The sequence below is a fragment of the Lepidochelys olivacea genome (genome assembly GCF_965140295.1).
Source record: "Lepidochelys olivacea isolate rLepOli2 genome assembly, chromosome: 2".
Classification (NCBI taxonomy): Eukaryota; Metazoa; Chordata; order Testudines; family Cheloniidae; genus Lepidochelys; species Lepidochelys olivacea.
In genome coordinates this window covers 136,215,310-136,235,348 of record NC_140412.1, presented here as the reverse complement: position 1 = coordinate 136,235,348, position 20,039 = coordinate 136,215,310, and the positions used below count along the sequence as shown (strand labels likewise).

Below are 20,039 nucleotides of genomic sequence, written 5' to 3'. Positions count from 1 at the left end.
GGAAATGTAGAGAGAGAAGCTAGACTTCAGTGATCACATATTTGGGGATGTCATGTGTTGGTTCGATCCCGAATGGATCCTCTGTGTCTAACTGACTAAAATTCAGGGATTAGACATCCTCACTAACACATGGGTGTTCAGACACTAGATTTTGATTTGGTTAATCTCTATTTACATATTTTCCCTACAACTTATAAATTAATTAGGAAGGAAATAAAAACCAAAAACTTTTGAAATAAAACAGAGCTCCCTAATGGACGAAGAAAATTCCCCCAAAGTGCACACCCACTTCTCCCCCCACTTCATGTCAGCTTTTATAGCTCTGCTGCTGGCCCAGCCTTCCTCTGAGATTTTTTATGACCATTAAGAAACTTCATTTTTCTTATGGCAGCAAACAATCCTTGGGCTCTGAACAAGGCTATAATAAAAAGCATCTTGCTCAAAAGCATTGGTAATCAAAGGGGGAAAGTGCAGGGCTGCTTTGTAAATTTTGACTTTCTAAGGTCACCAAAATGTAAATATGTATTCCAGGGCTGTAAAGAACAGCGCATTGAAAAAAGTGCCTGTATAAAGTAGCCAATTATCTAGTTGGAGAGAAACTGTTGAAAATTGCCATGTGTGCATTAAGTTGCCCTTTTGGAATTGTATTTACAGATGTCACACTGTCATTAAATCCTATCTCAGAGTGACTCAAACTGTAGGCCAGCACTTAGTAAATATTGGAGAGTAGATGTTTTAGAAAGTTGCTGTGGGTTTAGATAATTCTTTAAGTCCCTCCCTAGAATACTGTAAAGAATGGAGGGTATGTGATTCCAGTGAAGTGCTTCATTAGAGATTACACTCAAGTGAAAAGAAAAGGAGTACTTGTGGCACCTTAGAGACTAACAAATTTATTTGAGCATAAACTTTCGTGAGCTACAGCTCACTTCATCAAGGCTCTCGAAGTTTTTACTGGCAAAAAGCTCTGGGACTCACCTGCTTTTTCTTCCCCCTCATCGGTATGCAATGAACAGTGGTCCTGAAATACTGCTGTAAAATGTGCCACTAAGCTGCCGGAAGAATTCCAGTCTAGTAGAAAATTTCGTTATGGGTTCAATAGCATAATAATAGCTCTCCTGGCTCTCATGTCTGAGCTAGAACACAATCCTGTGATCTCATTCTGAACTACTCTTGGGGATGTAGGTGTGTAGGTGAAGGCTTCCGCACCAGCAGTGGGGAGCAGATCTGAAGATGAAGAATATCAAGTTTAGGTGTAGGGGGTATACTCTATTCAGGAGACACATCTGGAACTTCCATTATTGCAAATGATTTAAGAGGGCATAGCAAGCAAAAAGGGCACCCATAAAATGAAAGGACAAAATTTTCAAACTCAGAGGCCTAAAGTTAGCCCCTCCCCATTCATACTTTGGCACTTAATTAAGTGACTGGATTTTCAAAGGTGTTGAGCAGTCAAAACTCCCATTGACTTCAGCAGGATGATCAGCATTTCTAACTGTTTCATGTAGATGCCTAAACATGAAATTAGGCACCAAATTTTACACGTGCAAGCTTGAAAATTCTAGCCGCAAGTTCTGGAGGGAGAAAGTTACATTTTTTAAACAAACCTTTGAAGAACTGAAGACTCTCTTCAGCATGTGTTGATAACAGGCAGGCGAGCAGAGTCTTACACATACTGAAATCCTTAGAGCTCAGAGCAGTGAAACAGTTATGTAATCAATGCTCTCAAGTGCCATTTACTTGCCTGCAGGGCACCTACAACCCTATCAGAGCATGCAGGTGGGCCAGTGCTGTCACCCAATGCACTTAACTTGGGACACAGTGCTCTCCTTCCATGAAACAACATAAAGGAAGAAAAGAACTTGCAGTCAAAATTCCTGGTTTCTGGCCCCCAGTACAGTGAAACTTGCCAGCTCTGATTTTCAAGTTTTGAACCAAATGGAAACGTAAAGCAATGCTCAGGAGATGTGAAACTACATGAACCAACACTGAAGGAAATGAATCCCTGTGAATTGAAACTACCAAGTGCCACACAGCTCCAGCCAGCAGTGAAAGATTGGCAAGTGTGTGTGTGTTCAATTATTTTTTACAGTTCAGAACACCAGAATGTGAGTTTTATTGTTGTGTGGGAGAGGAGGGATCATACACCATGGGCTACATTTAAATGGCATCCAGTGTTGCTGATGTATTGCATTTAGATGTCTAACTAGTGACCTTGTCTGTACCTGCAAATCACAATGTGTCTCAGAAAGCCATTAATCATGCTCACAATTTCTTGTCTGCAATATTGGTAGATGGGACAAGCCTGCCTAAAAATCAGGGTCAATTTATTTTTCAAAAGAAACACTGTAATTGCAATTGAATGCTATAAATGAACACTGTTCTGTGCTTTGTTATCTTTCAGATTCCGACCTGAGCATGCGGACACTCAGCACGCCCAGCCCAGCACTAATATGTCCACAGAATTCTCACGGCTTCCAGAATGGCCGAGGATCTTCCACTTCTTCATCCTCAGTCACCGGGGAGACAGTTGCTATGGTCCATTCACCTCCTCCAACCCGCCTTACTCATCCCCTCATTCGGCTGGCGTCCAGACAGCAGAAAGAACAGGCCAACATAGACCGTCTCCCAGACCACTCCATGATCCAAATTTTCTCTTTCCTGCCTACCAACCAGTTGTGCCGTTGTGCACGAGTGTGTCGCCGCTGGTATAACCTTGCCTGGGACCCACGGCTTTGGAGGACTATTCGCCTGACAGGCGAGACAATCAACGTAGACAGAGCTCTTAAAGTGCTGACCCGGAGGCTTTGTCAGGACACGCCAAATGTATGTCTCATGTTGGAGACGGTAATTGTTAGTGGCTGCAGGCGGCTCACAGACAGAGGACTCTACACCATTGCCCAGTGCTGTCCAGAGCTGAGGAGGCTAGAGGTGTCGGGCTGTTACAACATCTCCAATGAAGCAGTCTTTGATGTAGTGTCACTGTGTCCAAACCTGGAGCACCTGGATGTGTCAGGTAAGTGAAAGTATTTAAATAATATAGTCTGGGTTGAGAGAGACAGGACAATCCTGTGAAGAAGTGAAAAGGGGGAGATAAGGCACGGAGGGGAAGGGCATAATCTGGCCCCTATAGCTGCACCGAGAAGACAAGCCCCTCCTCCTTCCCCTTCTGCCTTACCTATCTGGGTGTTAATACTCCTCATCACACTGTGTCAATGCATAGGGTTAGTTGCAGTCTTTGTGCTGCAGGAGTTGTTGCGGCAACCCTCCCTCTGAACCAGCCAGCACAGCTGGCCCTCTAGAGTGGGGAGTGCACACTACACCCTCTTTAAGGGTGGGTAACACAGCAACTGGGCTTTCTGGGAGCACGAAAGCTATATGGCCCTGAGTTAAGGACAGTGAAGTTTGGAAGGGCCAAGACCCTCAGCTAGGGATACGTTTTGACATCTAGGCACTGCCTAATTTTGTTTGGGACTTGACTAATGTACATTAGGGAGCTTCTTAGCTTCTATGTGGTGTTGCAATGGTTTAGAGCAGCAGATGTGCTGTCTGAAGGCAGGAGGCTCTCATTAGAGGTCAACCATAGGGAATTTTGCTCCCCTTATATAATGATTATATAGATGGATCAGAGCTTGAGTTGGAGGATGGGCCTCAGTGGAGGCACTGGGATGAAATTCGGCACTGAGTTAGACCCTCTGCATGATCCCACAACTGCACTGGGTGTAGTTCAGTGCTGAATTAAGTTAACTGGTTCTGCTTACCCATTGCACAGACATAAATGACTGCAGAGGGAGCTGAGCAAATGGTGTAAAGTGCTACCTCCTCAGAACGGCAGTTCACTCACTTTCCATAGGTATAAATGACTCCACCAGGTGTGTGGCCATGGAAAATCAGGCCCGTTAACCTCTCTGATTTTATTTCACTCTGGGGTTCTGAGTTATAACTGGTGATTTGAATGTTACTGCCCTTCTCCCAGATGAAATCTGTCTCCAGGGTAGCAGGGTGTCTTGGATGGCATTCTTTTGACCTGTGGACGAGCACAGGACTTGACCCCCGTTGCCCTGCGCATTGTGCAGTTATTTACATTGCTGCTAGTGGATCAGAATAGTAGTGTGTTGGGCTCAGTTTGCAAGAGGTTCAGGACAACAAAGAATCAGACCCACACAGCCTATTGGCAATGGCCTTGCTGGAAGCCACACATCCTTTGCAGATACTGAACTGCAGTCTCATAAACTGCTGGAGCAGAGAAAACTTTTAATTATAAAGAGGAAAATATTAAAACTAACTAAGAAATAGTAACAAAGAATCTGTTCCCCACCCTATCCTCAGCCACTACTCCAGTGACACACAGGAGCAGCAACAATCCAGGGGAAAATTTCCCCAGCACAGGAGTTGTCTAGGGCTGGTGAATGCTCCTCCACGCAATCTGCAGGCTCAAGATCTGAGCTGCAAAATCCAAATCCAGATAAAAGCTGTTCCAACGTTTGGGGTGTCTGGATCCCAAAGTTTGGGTTGGGTCCATTATATAGATGAAAGCCTGCTGTGTAATTTGGATTTGGAGCTAGATTTCACTAAGGTTCATGTATATTTTTAATCCACATAACACTAGCGACTAGCCAGAGGAACTTTGCGTACGGAGGTTAGAAGTGTCTGAGGGCAGGTCTACAGTTGAAACATTGCACCGGTGCAGCTGTGCTGCTGCAGCGCTTCACTGAAGATGCCACTATGCCAGTGGGAGAGCTTCTTCCGTCAGTGTAGTTAATCCACCCCCACGAGAGGTAGTAGCTGTGTCCATGGGAGCTTAAATTCATAACTTGGCTAGATGCTAAAAATCATGGATTGAATAGAGAAACTAGATTTATGGCTTGTTACAGCAATCTATAACCCACTAACAACCCCCCAGCTGCTCTCCATCCCCCTTTCCTCTTTATGACTGGAAGGGTGTTAATGGGCCACTTCACCTTGATTGGTCCCTTGAAATATGTCTTAACTACTTATGCTAAACAATCTGTTCAAACCTTGTCTTTAGCTGTGATACTCTGAGTAACTTTCACAGACCTGAAGAGCTCTGTGCAAGCTGGAATGCTTGTCTCTCTCACCAACAGAAGTTGGTCCTATAAAAGATATTACCTCACACACTCTGTCTCCCTCCACAAAGTCCACCAGGATGAAAAATGTGGCTAAAATCCCCTACAAAAATAGAACTAGAAATATAAAATGTGTCAGTCAGGGTTGCTTTGTATTTCATTTAAACATTCATCTGCAAAGCTAAAGTCCTTAACACTCAGCACTGGACTAGTGTGTGTAACGCAGGAAATGGAAGTATCTAGAAACAAAAATGTCTTTTTCCCCCCAGTGTCCAAACTGAGTGATCCACAAAAGTAAACACAGGCCATGCCCTGGGCCTGGACCCATGAGGTCCTAAGTACTTCACCTGCACCTAACTTCAGTGGAAGCTGAAAGCCGTCAACCTTTATTCAGAGCAGAATTAAGACCATTGATTTCAGTGGGATTTTAACTCACATAAACTAATTAAAGCCAATGAAGTCACATCAGTCTGAGTTCAGAATCAGACCTGATGGATCTTTTACTAGAGGAATGACTTGAGGATTTGGCCTGAATGCCATAGGTACTGAAAAATAAACTGGATTTTAAAATTCTTTCCGAACAATACAGTGCAACTGTATTTTTATAGCATCTTTTTACATACTGTGTACCATACCTTGCATAGTTAAATAGAATTACAGTTAAAAATGAAAGCAGAAGGAAAGGAAAACTAGAGTCTATGTAAATATGAGAGGACACTTTCATACTAAATTTAAAAACAGGTGGACTGTTCCAAGTGCCCACAGTTAGAGATGAAGATTTTCTTGTATCCAAAGAAGTGAAATTGCCAAAGGAGCAGGAAAAGGCTGATACTAAATCAGCGCAAGATATGGGGAAAAGATTGACTGACGGCAGAATTTGGTCTCTTCTCTCTCTTTAGTTACATCAGTATAAAACTGGAGTAGCATCACCGATGTACATGAATTTACACTAGTGCAACTAAGAGTAGAATTTAGACCAAGTTCTAGGAGTTCAGCTGAAGTAAGTACATGAAGAATTGTAATAATGTAATAGCAACACAGGTCAGAGTTTTTTTAATTCTCTGATGCCTAGACATAGTTACAGGCAAGTACACAGATAAATATGTGTAATAACTTTTTTTTTTAAATTGATTTTATCTTGGCATTCTCTCTGAAGATTATATCAGGTGGCCATTCTATTATTAAATATTTTAATCATAAAACTCACACACTATCATGGGAACATCCATAAAATGAAAATGTCAGAAAATCTTATGTTTGAGGTTTACATTAACTTTGCAAATATCCTACAAACCTCACCACTCAGGCATTTTTAAAAATGCCTCCATATGGTTTTGATGTTGACTAGATCAAATTACAAACAGGTGACAGTTTATCAACTTGCTTGAAAGCTCCTAGTAAGATTACATCAATAATCAGTTATACTTGATTTCCATCCAGTACAAATGTTATCTGTATTGGTGAAGAAGCAATTGCCTGTGTGAGCCTACGCTCAACCGGACATTGCTCCAGGAAGAAAAGTTTGTGGAACTCACTATAAAATAACAAGAGTTGGCAACACTGAAGCCAGACGAGCTCTCTCAGGCCCACATGCTCCCATTTTTCTCCCTTTTAGCACACCCTTCATTGGCTCTTATGGGACATCTGCTATTGTGCATGTGTGTGCAAGCACAGTAAACGAGCAACTATGGGAATTTTGAACTTGATGCTTAGACCACTAAGCCATCAACTCTGGCTACCAAAGTCCTGTATGCAACTGAAGTCACTGGAGCTGCACAAAAGGCTCTTTTATACCACTGATTCAAATCTCTTCATTGTGAACTCAGCCCTTCATATTCTTTAGGTAGATAAACCAAATGCCATGCAGTTTAGCCAGGGGGAATCTTATGGGTTGACCTTAAAAGAGGAGGCCCTGTCTACTCTGTATGGACATTAGAGATCAAGTTAAATCTCTACAACTTATGGGAAGTGACGTAGGGAGCCTTAGTTTCTAGAGGTGTGTACCATAAGTGTCTGCACTTCAGTGATCAAATGTGTGTGTAATTGAAATGCCTTGGGAGAAAAAGCATGATACAAATATAAAAGTAGTTAACCACTAGTTTCTCTGTATTTATTTTTGTAAGGATTGTTACTGCAGGGCATGCTCCCACTCTAACATAAAAATAGCACTCAGCACCTGACAATTAAAATATTACATCAATTGGATTAACAATAGACCATCCAAACACTGGGTATAACCAAATAAGACTGGAGCCCAAATATAGCTATTCATAGTAATTGCTGGGTTAAAAAGAAATGTAGGTGATCAGAAATAAAAAATCCCCTTTTCATCCAGACCACCTTAGCAGCTTTGGACAAATTTTCTACATTTCTGTCACAGTGGCCTTCTGCCTTATTTACTTGCATTAATAATCAGGAATTTATCCCTAGGAAATTTCAGAGTTACTCTTTGTTGCAGGTAAGAGCTGAGAATGCTCAGTTCGGACAGCTGTTCCTGAGTGCTGATTTGAAATTAGACCAAGAGATATATAATAATATAAATAACATAAATATCCTGTATTTTCAATATTTACAAGTCAAACATTTTATTGTGAAATCTGGATATGAAGCAGCTTTATATAGATCTTAACCACATTTAAGGAGTTAACTCAGGAGCAAGCTGGAACAAAATGTTTAATTTTTAAGATGCATACTATTTTGATTGAAAAATCCATTGATAGGAATAAACCCAGATGAAAAGATGGGAGACAGATTTGGACAAAAATTAATTGATCTGGATTAATGGGGCCCTATATCAGAAAGGGGATATACTTTCTTCAAGTTGTGTAGCTCCTAAAGACAATTTTTATAAATTATTGTATAGATGGTATTTGACTCCAGTTAAGAGCAATCATATTTGTGCTTCTAAGAGGCGCTCTGTGAGGGGATGTGGGGAAAGGGAAACATACTTGCACATGTGGTGGTTGTGACCCTATGACCACTTGTGAGGAAATGAAAGAGATTCTTATGACAAAATGCCAGCTTCCTAGAGATCCCTGGCCCTGCTTACTTAATGCTCCAGTAAAGGAGCTAGTAAAATTAATTTCTTTTTTATTGTTAGCAGCTAGACATTGTATTACACATTATTGGAAAAATGTGACCCTCCCCTGCCTCCTCCGATGGAATGGTGGGAGAGTAAAATATGGATTGTTCTTGTAATGGAAAAGCTTTCATACCAAGTATGTGCACAAGAGGAGAAGCACCAAAAAGAGGATAGGTATTTAGAAATTTGGTCCCCCCTGTTTAGTGTAGTCAGGAGAGGGGGGCTCCTCAGCCAGCAAGCCAGAATCTTGAGCCAGGTTCTTTGAGTATTAACCTGATCCTGAATAAGTAATGTACGAGGTAGTAGGTTAATGTTTTATTGCAACTTTGCTTTAATAATTTTTTTAAATGCCATTCATCAGACTCCATGGTGAAGCCTTCATAACACATTAGCCTGATCCTATCACCACTGAATCAAGAGGAAAATTCCAGTTAAATTCAGTGGTGCAAGATTAGTCCAAAGACCAAAGGAAAAGCATGCAATGAATTGGATGTGCAGTCCTGTGCTCAGACCATACGTCTCCTGGCCCAGTGAACTGAAAGCAGAGATTAGAATGCTAGAGTTCCTGGCTCCAGTAGTGACTCCCACTGTAATCTTGGAGAATCCCAGATGTAAATCCCAGTTGACTGGAAAGTCCCTTAAAAGGACACAAAGGAGCCTTAAGGAGCTAGGTGCCCAACCTCTTTAGAGACAGGAGCAGAACACGGAGCTACTTTGAACTCATTTTTGAAAACTGACAAACGCTGCGGTTTCCAAAGGAGCCCGAGTTCCCCTACCAATTTTTGTGGCCTTCCAGTCACAGCTTCCTATTTTTAAGATGTTCTTCTTTGCTGTGTTGCTGCATGAAACATCCAGACAAACAGGAGAAATTGTGCATTTGGCAACACTGTGTACAGTCAGTTCCATGGTTTTCCCAGTATAGTGTAAGTAAACAAGGCTGTTTGTGGTAACTGAAAGAGGTTTAATAAAGCGAAGTGAGAGGGAGCTGTTTGACTAATTGTCAGCATAATAGCTAAGATGCAATTGTGTTGTTTAACACGAAACCTTTAGCCTCTTTGGTTTAAATTACCCAGGTGTGAAATGGAGGGTTATAATATTAAACTGACTAGTTTATAACTAGTTTATATTAAACTGACTAGTTATAACATTCATATGTTTGAATGTCAAACGTTTCAGAATAGCCCTAACCTCTATAGAGCGCTAAACCAATGCTCTTGAACTTTGGGGGTGCGTAAAATCCAGAGCTGGGTTTTGCATCTTCAGCAAGCCTTTGTTTTTGGAGCTGAGGAGCCCACTTCTAAATTAATTTTCAAAGCATTTGTTATAGAGGGTACTTGTGAAAGTGCTTCGAAAACAGGATCCCATTATTTCTCCTTCCTCTCGATGGCTGAGTATTATTTTTACCTCCTCTTTGCTGTCAGCCTGTGGTGTGTGAAGGGCTGCTTGGCAGTATGCCAGGCTGTGTAATGATCTCGCTGAGTAACTTCACTGTTCAAATGCTTTGCACACTATGCTGTACTTGCTGGCACATGCAAAGGGAGGTGAAATGCATCTACCTAAACAAACCAAATGCAACACGATAGGGCCAGCAATTATCTCAGGTGTTTTTAACTATGTGTGATCTAGTGAATGCATAGCAAGGCCCTCTACGGGAGAGAATGTCAGATCTGCTTTAATGTGTGTCTCCAGGGCTGCCAGGGCCTTGCAGGTTGGATCCAAATCTGGATCATACAGAGGTTCAGGTTCATGTACTATGCAAGCACCCTTAAAAATCTCTTATCACCCATAGGAACCAGCCTAGTTCTTCCAGTTGCTGTTTCCCATTTCTCTTTACATCCATTTCAAGTGGGACTAGGTCTGCCCCCTATCATCCGGGGGACAGGTAGCCCGCTACCCGAATATCTGGCCATCAGGAAACTGCTTCTCCCTTTTCAGAGTAACAGCCGTGTTAGTCTGTATTCACAAAAAGAAAAGGAGTACTTGTGGCACCTTAGAGACTAACCAATTTATTTGAGCATGAGCTTTCGTGAGCTCACGAAAACTCATGCTCAAATAAATTGGTTAGTCTCTAAGGTGCCACAAGTACTCCTTTTCTTTTTGCTTCTCCCTTGTGAGTTTCTGGAGGGTCACCAGGAAGAGGCACCCTGATCCAAAAAGGTCATGTGGGAGCTGAGGGGAAGAGAGGGGATTAGCCATGTTTAGGGTTTGTAGGTGACACCCCAGAGATTGGAGGGGGAGATTGGGCTGTACAAACAATAGCTGTGTGGACAGCTCCTATTCAAGCCACAGTTCCTACCTTCTTCTTCTCATCAATAATCCACACACCACCTTTCTCCCTTTTCTCATGTTTTTATCTTTGCAAGCAGAGTAAGAGCGGATCTCTGCTCCAAGAAGCTTGCAGCCTAAATAGGAGAAGTGCTCTGCAAATGTGCAGCTCTGCATGAGCAGTGTTTAAGAGCCGGGGTCAAATTCTGATCAGCCTCTGTGCAAATGCACAAGAGGGAGAGGGCACAAAGAGGTTCCCATCCCTCTTTAGCCTGCACACAGGGATTGGTGGGATCCTAATGGGGAGCTTCGATGCTTTTCTTTCCTAGAGTCCCTGTGGGACCTAAGTACCTGTAAGGGGACAAGAGTGAGGGAGGCACTAGTAGAGCATCGAGATGCGAGAATGCGCCTTCTTCAAGGCTGATGCAGGACACACACCAGAGTGTGCTGCCTGGGAGCCCCCCGGAGGAATTCTGGTTGTAATGCTCTCCTGGCAGCTCCGACTGCTGCAGTCTCTCTCTGAACCTAATGTGTCTAGCTGGACTCTGATGGACTCTTGGCCAAAATCTAGCCCAAAATATTGAGATTCCTCTGTGATTAAATGCTAGGGGTAGTTGAAAAAAAGGCTTGGGCTTACACATGACATGTGGTATAGTAACAAGCATGAAAGCTTAGGTGGGTGTGCTGTGTGACATAATGGAGACCGTGGCAGTTTTGGTCACAGTATATGATCTATCAATAAAACTATGAAAGCCTGGATCTCTTTGACCCAAAAGAAAACCTAATTAATGTAAAGAATTTCACTTCCATATGTTTCATTCAGCTGTCTCTTTGTTCTTAAGGGCTATTCTTTGGCACTGATAAGATATCAATATTTTAATGTCAAAAACAGGCATCCCTATTAACTATCAGAGTTTTCCACAACATAAATTCTGTAACTCTCAACATCCACTCCTTTAGCAGGCCTCAGATAACTCCAGGAGCTGTTTGAGCTTGACTGCAAACTATTATCCAACATATGCTGGCCAAGGTTCTTTCATTCCACTTGGAAGTTTCTCCTGCATTTTAAATTAGTTACATTTCCTCTATGGAAAAATCTTGCTGTATGAGGGTTTGTTTTTATATCTTTATTATTTGGGACAGAAAAATTGTTACAGACCCAGAAAAATGTCACTTCACTTAAAAAAAAAAAAAAGTCCTATAATCAATGTGCACTCTTTTCTTCTGGTGAAATCATTCTGAACACCCTTCCCAACAAATATCATATGTTGTAGCCAAAGTAACTAGACAACAAGGAGATGCTGAGCCTGTCAAAACAGTGATCACATGGCCATGTACAGTAAATCCAGCCCTGCGGGGAGACTCAACTTTTCATTTTCATCTCAGAAATGCATTAGTCATTCATATTTCCCTCTTCTCGAATATTCAACAAGCAGAATTTTCTTCTCCTTCTCTCTGTCTGCAGACCTTCATTCTCACTATCTTAATTTTAAAAATAAATCCTAATCTGTTTGTAAAGAGTCCACATTTATACCACTGTCCTGCAGTCAGATCCGTGCAGACAGACCCTCGTGCTCACGCCAAACTGCACTGACATAAGTGGGGTTGTGCCAGGTTGCCAGCATCCACTTGGGCAGACCCAACTGGAGGAGTAGGCCCTTGTGCCATCTTCTGTTGTCTAGTCTAAGGAATGTTTACATGGCTGAACTCCAATTGCATTGCCTCCCTTTGGATCTCTCCTTGCAGCCGTCGTGTGTGTGTGCGCACACATTTGTTTATTCTGAGTCTTCCAGATTCGGTTGATTGTTCTCATTATAAACCACACCATCATCTGCAGAGACCTGAACCAGAATATCCAAAAGGGAAAAAGGGGTATTGATTTTCTGAGGACACTGTTGACTAATCAAAATGGTTCTTCCTGTCTCAAGATCCTAGGGCTTCCCCAGGTGCTGTGCAGTACTTGCCACTTGCACGTAGTGTGCGATTTCAGTTAAACTTTGCATCTGTTTGACCAAAGCAAAAGTCTAAATCAAAGCTCCTACTGTAAACCTAGTATGATGAGTGCATAAGTCAAACAGGCAATTTTTGAGGTTCCTACAGCTCTAATGCCACCTCTAATTTCCCTGTTTTACTTGTTTCATCCTGGCATCTACACTGATTTTCTTGCTTTACTTTTTGTCACACCCCAAAGGGCCTGTGCTACATTGTCCTATCTTCCTTGGCTAAAGACTGTAGAATGGAACAGGCCAGATGTGTCGCTACAGAGTTAATGGGCTTCAGAGTGACACTTGGTGCTTTCTTCCTCTACCCCATCCCTCTCTCAGGGAAGGACCCTGCTGCCTCTGCTGCACTCCTTAGTTCCCCATGACCCCAAGAAGGAGGAAATGGGAGAAATGCACCTGTTCATGTCAGGGCTGAAGCTGGTCCCTGGATTGAATTCCTGGTAATTCTGTGTTTGGTCCTGTGGCTGGCTGGCCTGGTGGTTAGTGCTCTGCATTATTATTATTATTATTATTATTATTATGGAAAATAAGAAAGAAAAGGTCCTCTGCTTAATATAACATACTTTGAAAGGGAATCACAATGGAGAGGAGAGAGATTAGCATTCGAGTGCTGCATGTGATTTTCCAGATTTTCTGCACATTCAAGGGTCAGGCTGGTTGTGTTGCTTGAATATAAGATGCCATGACATACACTATAATTGTCATCCAGTTGCTAGATGGGTGTCACTTGGTTACTAGCCCGATTGGCATCAATAGGGCAGACCATACATTTCTGTTCCCCAAACATTAGCCCATCTGGGCCTGGGGGTTCCCTTTTGTTTCTTGCGGTGCTGGACAGTAAAATGGCCTCTGATGCTGGAACACCAACTGGGGGCATGTCTACACTGCCCCACAGTTTGGACTCTGGGGGTGTGAATAGCCGTCTGCACCAAAGTGCTGTGCTGTCACTCCCCCATGTTGCACTGTGGCGCAAACGAAGAGGTTCCTAGCTTGTGTTAACATCTCCCTGTCAGAAAAGGGCTACATTAATGTAACCTAGAGACCTTTTAATTTGCACCTGGAGCATCCACAGGGGAGCGATACAGTGCAGCACTTCAGTGCACACTGGTATTCACGTTTGTAGTTTGAACTGCGGGGCAGCCTAGACATGCCCGAAGTAAATCAGTGGTGACATCGCCACAGCCCAGAGAACAGTGTGCGCTGATGTACTTGTGGTCCCCAGGTTGTCCAAAACCATTACTGGAGTTGTGCTGGGGTAATAGAGTTCAGAATCTGTCCCTTCATAAAGAAATTGAGGGCCATGATCTGACCTAATTTGGGACATGGAAAAACCACGCTTCTGTGGTTCTGATGTTGTTTAGATTACTGGAGTAACTTTACTGACTTCAGTGGAGTTATTTAAGATGAATGGCTGCTGTGGCAGAACCTGGACTAGTGTCTGTTTCATCAGAGTACTTTCTGGGGTCTGGCAGCACTGAGATGCCTGCATAACTACCCGTGTGTTGAGGTCTGCAGTTACACGCCAACCTCCCCCATCCTGCCAGAGGAGTTGCTTTGCAACTTATTAACATTGTGTTTTTCCATGTAGGCTGTTCGAAAGTGACATGCATTAGTTTGACCCGCGAAGCCTCCATCAAGCTGTCCCCGTTACATGGCAAACAGATCTCTATCCGCTACCTGGACATGACAGACTGTTTTGTGCTTGAGGACGAAGGCCTGCACACCATCGCCGCACACTGCACTCAGCTGACTCATCTGTACCTGCGCCGCTGCGTCCGCATCACCGATGAAGGCCTCCGTTACCTAATGATTTACTGCACATCCATCAAGGAGCTGAGCGTGAGCGACTGCCGTTTCGTCAGCGACTTCGGCATGCGGGAGATCGCCAAGTTGGAGACGCGTCTGCGGTACCTCAGCATCGCACACTGCGGTCGCATCACAGACGTGGGCATCCGTTACATTGCCAAGTACTGCAGCAAACTGCGCTACCTCAATGCGCGGGGCTGCGAGGGCATCACGGACCACGGCGTGGAGTACCTCGCCAAAAATTGCACAAAACTCAAATCGCTGGATATTGGCAAGTGCCCACTGGTCTCAGACACCGGCCTGGAGTTTCTGGCCCTTAACTGCTTCAACTTGAAGCGCCTGAGCCTGAAGTCATGTGAGAGCATCACAGGCCAGGGCCTACAGATTGTAGCTGCAAACTGCTTTGACCTGCAGATGCTGAACGTGCAGGACTGTGAGGTTTCCGTGGACGCTCTCCGTTTTGTTAAACGCCATTGCAAGCGCTGTATTATTGAGCACACCAACCCCGCTTTTTTCTGAAAGGACACTCTGCACCTCTTGATTAAAAACATTGATGTATAAACACACGCTCCCACAAACAGTACCTAGCTCTTCTCTCTATGGTCGTGGGAGTCAGCTTTCTTGTATGGTGCTGGTGAGGTTTGTTTTTTAAAAAGAATATTTTTTTGTTTTAAACTATCACTTTGTTATTTGATTGTGTCTCTGCGGAGATGCTTCCTTAACCTAAAAGCAGTGAGTACTCCACAGCACCATGGCAGTGCTATGCCCCTGGTAATCCTGACCCTTTGCTAGCCTGAACTAGCTCTCCAAGGGGAATAGCACATAATCACTCCCTTTGCGGTGCAACTTGAGCAGCATTCAGTCTGAGCTCCAGCTGTGTTCATGACGCTGCAGGGGCACTATTTTTCTCGAAACCCACCCCCCAAATTCCTCCAGCATGGCTGATGCAACACCACCTTGTCTAAGTAGCATCTTCTTGGAGTCCCTTAACCATGTTCCAGCAATCTCCAGGGCAGTATTGGGTGGCATTTTCAAATGCGTTCGATGTTGGCCTAGCTCTGATCCCATTGACTTAAAGTCGATAAAGTCAATGGGAGCAGAATTAGCGAGCACCGAGGGCATTTGAAAATCCTACCCATCCTGGGATACCTCTTCAACAGCTTATATGTGGATCACTAATGTGTTAACCTACTACTCCCGCTAATCCAGCACGGGCCTTTTCTGTTGGCTTGGAAGCATCCTTTGCTAGTACTGGGGACCTTTGGGTCCACTTAGCAGTGTCACTAGCACTTGAGTGGAAGGAACATTTTTAAGAAATGTAGGAAGCAGCAGATACTCCTTTCCAGGCAACTAAGGGGAAAATTCAACGTTTTACTTAGCTGCAAATTGGTCTGAGAAATCCCATTTTGCTACTACTGTGAATTAAAATACTGCAGCAGCACTCCAGGGATTAGGAAAGTGTCTCAGAGTGGGTCATACAAGGGCAAACCTATGAAAGTCCCCAGTAGTTGGGCTGTCTCACAGTAACTCTCGTTGTTGCCGCAGAGCCTGTTTTAATTCCTTTATCGGTAAAAGGAGCCTTTGCAACTGAGACTCCTTTTAAGTAAAAGGAATGTTTAGGTATTTATACACAGAAGCGCGTACATTTTCTAGGGCCTTCTTATTTAAAGGATGGATAGTAGATTTCAAGGCTTGGAATTCATTACCCTGATATCAGATCACGTCTTTGGGAAAGAGGGATTTGGAATGCTATCCATCTTAGAATTGGATTCTGTGCAGCCATGACAGCACATTCCTTTCAACTGAAGAAATGGCCATTGTTGAGCAAAAAATTGCATATCAGTACTGCCCCATATGGTTGAAGATTGTTACTCTAACAGGTGTTACTGTTATAGCTGCTCTCTCTTGCCAGTGCAATCAATGTTGAGGCTTCTCCCTGCTCGTTGTCCCCTTCTTTCCCTGAGCATGTGATCATTTCATGGTAACTTCCATCACAGTCTTCTGGCAACTACTTTCCCACTTTTTTCTGGGAAGTACCTTCCAGTCCTTAGATCTGAAAGCCAGACTCATTAGAAGTGATATTTTCAGGCAGGCCCCCTACACATGATTGACAACTGGTTCATATGTTAGGTTCAATCACTGTAAATGTCTCTGCTAGAGAGATGTGGGAAGGAAAACGCTCTGTCTGCTTTTCAAAGAACAGTAGCTGCATCGTCTCCAGACAACATTAACAATGTCACTGAGATGAAGTGAAAATCCATGTGTTTAAGAACATACATAATCACTGAGGAAATAATCTGTAGCCTCACTCACACAATGTATAAAAGGCAAAGCTGGCAGGATGTGTCCTACTTCTGAGAAAAGATCTTTAGCCTGTACAGATTGCTTCTCCGTTTGTCAGTTTGTGTATTTTTTCACTTGCGGGATATTGTGGTCTCATGGGCAAACTCATTAAACAGCCTTCAGTTCCCTCTGAATTAAATAACACTGTCCAAAAGAGACAAGGGGTAAGAGCCAAAATAATTGTGGGGAAAAGCTCTTACAGCTCCTCATTACCGCTGTGTCACTAATCGGTGTATGTTAGGGAGTGGTGCCATTTTATGACAACTAACATCAGTTTAGCTTCCTTTTTTCACAAAGCTGATTTCTCAGGAGGTTGCAGAGTGGATTTTATCCCAGCTAGCTATTCTCTTCACTGTCCCCAAGGAGAGTTAAGCTGTTGAATCCATTCTCAAGGTTGGTGTGAATTTGGCTGAGCCATTGGCACTCGAGGTCTCACTAGTGACATTTAAGTGTTTATAACAAGTTGCTACCTTTCTGCCCTGGCTAAATGGAATGAACACTGCTACATGGGTTGTTAAAGATTCTGATGTCTTCAATTGGCCTGGACTGTGTGAATCTCACTATAAAGCCTTAATTTACTACCAAGAAATAAAGCAATATATTGGTAACTGGCAAATACGGATGGTCATTTGAGCTAATCAGTTAACTTCTGGCTGAGCATGGGGAGAGAGGCTTAAGATATTCCCAAAGTTTAGTTTCCTTCGGTTCATGAGTATGTGAGTGGACATTTCACTAATAGCTCACTGTCAATTATAATTCAGGATTTCCTCCAGAAAATGTTACAAGAGACCGTAGTAATGGCCTTGCATATCTGTTTATAATTTGTCGTCTCTCACTTGATCTGACTTGATCTCAAAATGTAGCTGGTGATTGGTAAAGTATGCGAAACAAATGCCAATATATCATCACATTAACAAGAAATTCTTGAAGGTACCTTCATTAGTTTAAAACCCAGCTTAATGTTCACTTGGTCTTAAAAAATAAAGAGAATAAGAACACAGAGCAGTTGTATGATATGAGTAACTGTTTTCCATTGACTGTACAGTTCTACCAAGGGTCAGGCTCAATACCGATACATAATAACTATTATTCTTTACACTTCACAAAGCCACGGATGTTCTGAGAAGTCCATTGTTCTGGATGTGTATGGAAGATGAATGAAGACTTGCATCCTTAGTCTCACATTTTAAAATAATCAATCTCAAGTGGCCCTGATCTGAAGTGCTATTTCGTTGTGAAGCTACAGTTGATTTCAAGAAAATTTCAGTGTAATTTGTTGATACTGTTTGTTGCCTTATCGTCTAATCCCCCTCACAGGTGTAATGGTCCTGCTGCAAACAGGTGCACCAAAAGCACTTGATTAGTATATGCGAGGGAGTGAGTTTGAGTGTGGAGGAGGGGTGTATGTTTGTGTGTGCATGCTGTCTTTGCTCCAGATTCAGATTTGATGGAGATTATACATTTTGAAATGAATTCAGATAAAAGATTCTTTAGTCATAAAGTTCAGATCCAGATGTTGAACACAAGATACCTAACTAGCTGGACCACTGATCTGATTCAGTATGGCAGCTCCAATTTCTGACAATGGCCACCAGATGGTTCAGAAGAAAGGGCAAGATACTCCATAATGGTCAGTTGTGGAACAACCTACCTGGAGGAAAGTTTCTTCCATCTTCTTATGCTTATTGAGGATGTGTGTAACCTTTTTTCAGCTAACCCCATTTTAGACAGCGGCTTCCTACAAACCACATATTCTGGCTCAAACCCAATGATCTGCATTTAGATGCACTTTTCCTATCTCTAGAATTAAGTAAAACCAGAATTATTTCCCTCAGTCAGAATGGAGAATTGGTATGAAGTTCAACATTTTTGTCTTTGCAGGTTATACTCACTTGGCCTACTACAAAATGTAAAACCGCTTCCAATGGGAATCTTGAAGCAGGATCAGGATCCAAGATTTCAACCTTTCAACAGTGGCTTTTGAAAAATTCTGAATTTTGTCTTTATACTGGAGAATCAAAAAGTTAATAAAAAGGAGTTAATTTTGCCAACATTGTGCTTGCAGTATGTCAAAACTCATATGAAAAGGAACATGTCAGTCACTGATGAGAAGTGCAGGTTGGTCAACGCTGTAGACCAAAGTGTAATTAAAAAACATTGGTAGAGCTAGTAGCGCCGCCTATGAAGTTTGCCTGATATTTCTCATTATAAGACCCTGTTTTCAGTGGTTATAGCTTTGCCAAACTAACTATTTGGGCTGAAATTTTCCATGCTTGATGTCTGCCTCAGGCTGATTTTTGGGGGGAAAATTTCAATCTAAACAATTCAGCCATATCCCAGAACAAGGCTAGGAAAGAACATATTTTGCTTCCCTGGGCATGCTCAGCCCTCTCACAGCTCTTAGTGTTGACCACACTGTACATGTGCCATTCCCACAGAGTGAGTGGGCATATTCCTATGCAGGGCTATGGGGCAAAGTTGGACTTTCCCTGTAATTGCTGCTCCTAGCTGCTGTGTGTGCTGGAGTGGGGCTGGGCACTCAATGACCACACCCCCTTGTCCCCCCAGAACTCAAGCAGCATGGAAGAAGAAACCATCTGATTTGAATGCAGAGGGGACAAAAGTCAGAGCACAGGGAGGGAAAGGAGTAGATTGGGACAAGGAGTCTGGTGAGACTGGGTCTGAGAGAGTAGGTGTCATAAATATAAAAGGAAGGGTAACAACCTTCCTGTATACAGTACTATAAAATCCCTCCTGGCCAGAGGCACAAAATCCTTTTACCTGTAAAGGGTTAAGAAGCTCAGGTAACCTGGCTGGCACCTGACCAAAAGGACCAATAAGGGGACAAGATACTTTCAAATCTGGGGGAGAAGGAAGGGGAAGGTTTTGTCTGTCTGTTGTGTGTGCTTGCGAGACACAGATCAAGGAAGCAAGCAATCCAACTCCATTAGAATTAGTAAGTACTAGCAAGGGAATGTGTTAGCTTATTTTTGTTTTGGCTTGTGATTTCCTCTGTGCTGAGAGGAAGGTGTATTCTGGGGCGGGGGTTGTAACTTTAAAGTTTGGCCCAGAGGGAAATCCTCTGTGTTTTTGAATCTTTTGTTACCCTGTAAAGTTATTTTCCATCCTCATTTCACAGAGGTGATTTTTACCTTTTTTTTTTTTTAATAAAATCCTTCTTTTAAGAACCTGACTGATTTCTCTATTGTTCTAAGACCCAGGGGTTTGGGTCTGTGATCACTTTGTAACCAATTGGTTAGGATATTATTCTCAAGCCTCCCCAGGAAAGGGGGTATAAGGGCTTGGGGGGATATTTTGGGGGAATAGAAACTCCAAGTGGTCTTTTCCCTGATTCTTTGTTAAATCACTTGGTGTTACTCTCCAAGGGCAAAGAATTTGTGCCTTGAGGAAATTTTACCCTAAGCTGGTAGAAATAAGGTTAGGGGGTCTTTCATG

At 42.9% G+C, this 20,039-nt stretch overlaps 1 protein-coding gene across 4 annotated transcripts in view; it reads left to right on the top strand.

The window, feature by feature from the left end:
* The window catches only part of FBXL7 (F-box and leucine rich repeat protein 7), a 337,214-nt gene extending 317,499 nt beyond the window's left edge, over nucleotides 1-19,715 (top strand). For 3 of the 4 annotated variants that reach the window (XM_084619055.1, XM_084619056.1, XM_084619057.1), the window contains 2 exons: nucleotides 2,402-3,013; nucleotides 14,023-17,572. In XM_084619055.1, the coding sequence (XP_084475181.1) occupies nucleotides 2,402-3,013; nucleotides 14,023-14,759 (1,349 nt within the window). In that variant the 3' untranslated portion in view covers nucleotides 14,760-17,572. Of the gene's footprint in view, nucleotides 1-2,401; nucleotides 3,014-14,022; nucleotides 17,573-18,464 lie in introns of those variants that run through there. The other variant, XR_014710221.1, reaches the window with a different exon arrangement.
* Nucleotides 19,716-20,039: the final 324 nt, after the last annotated feature.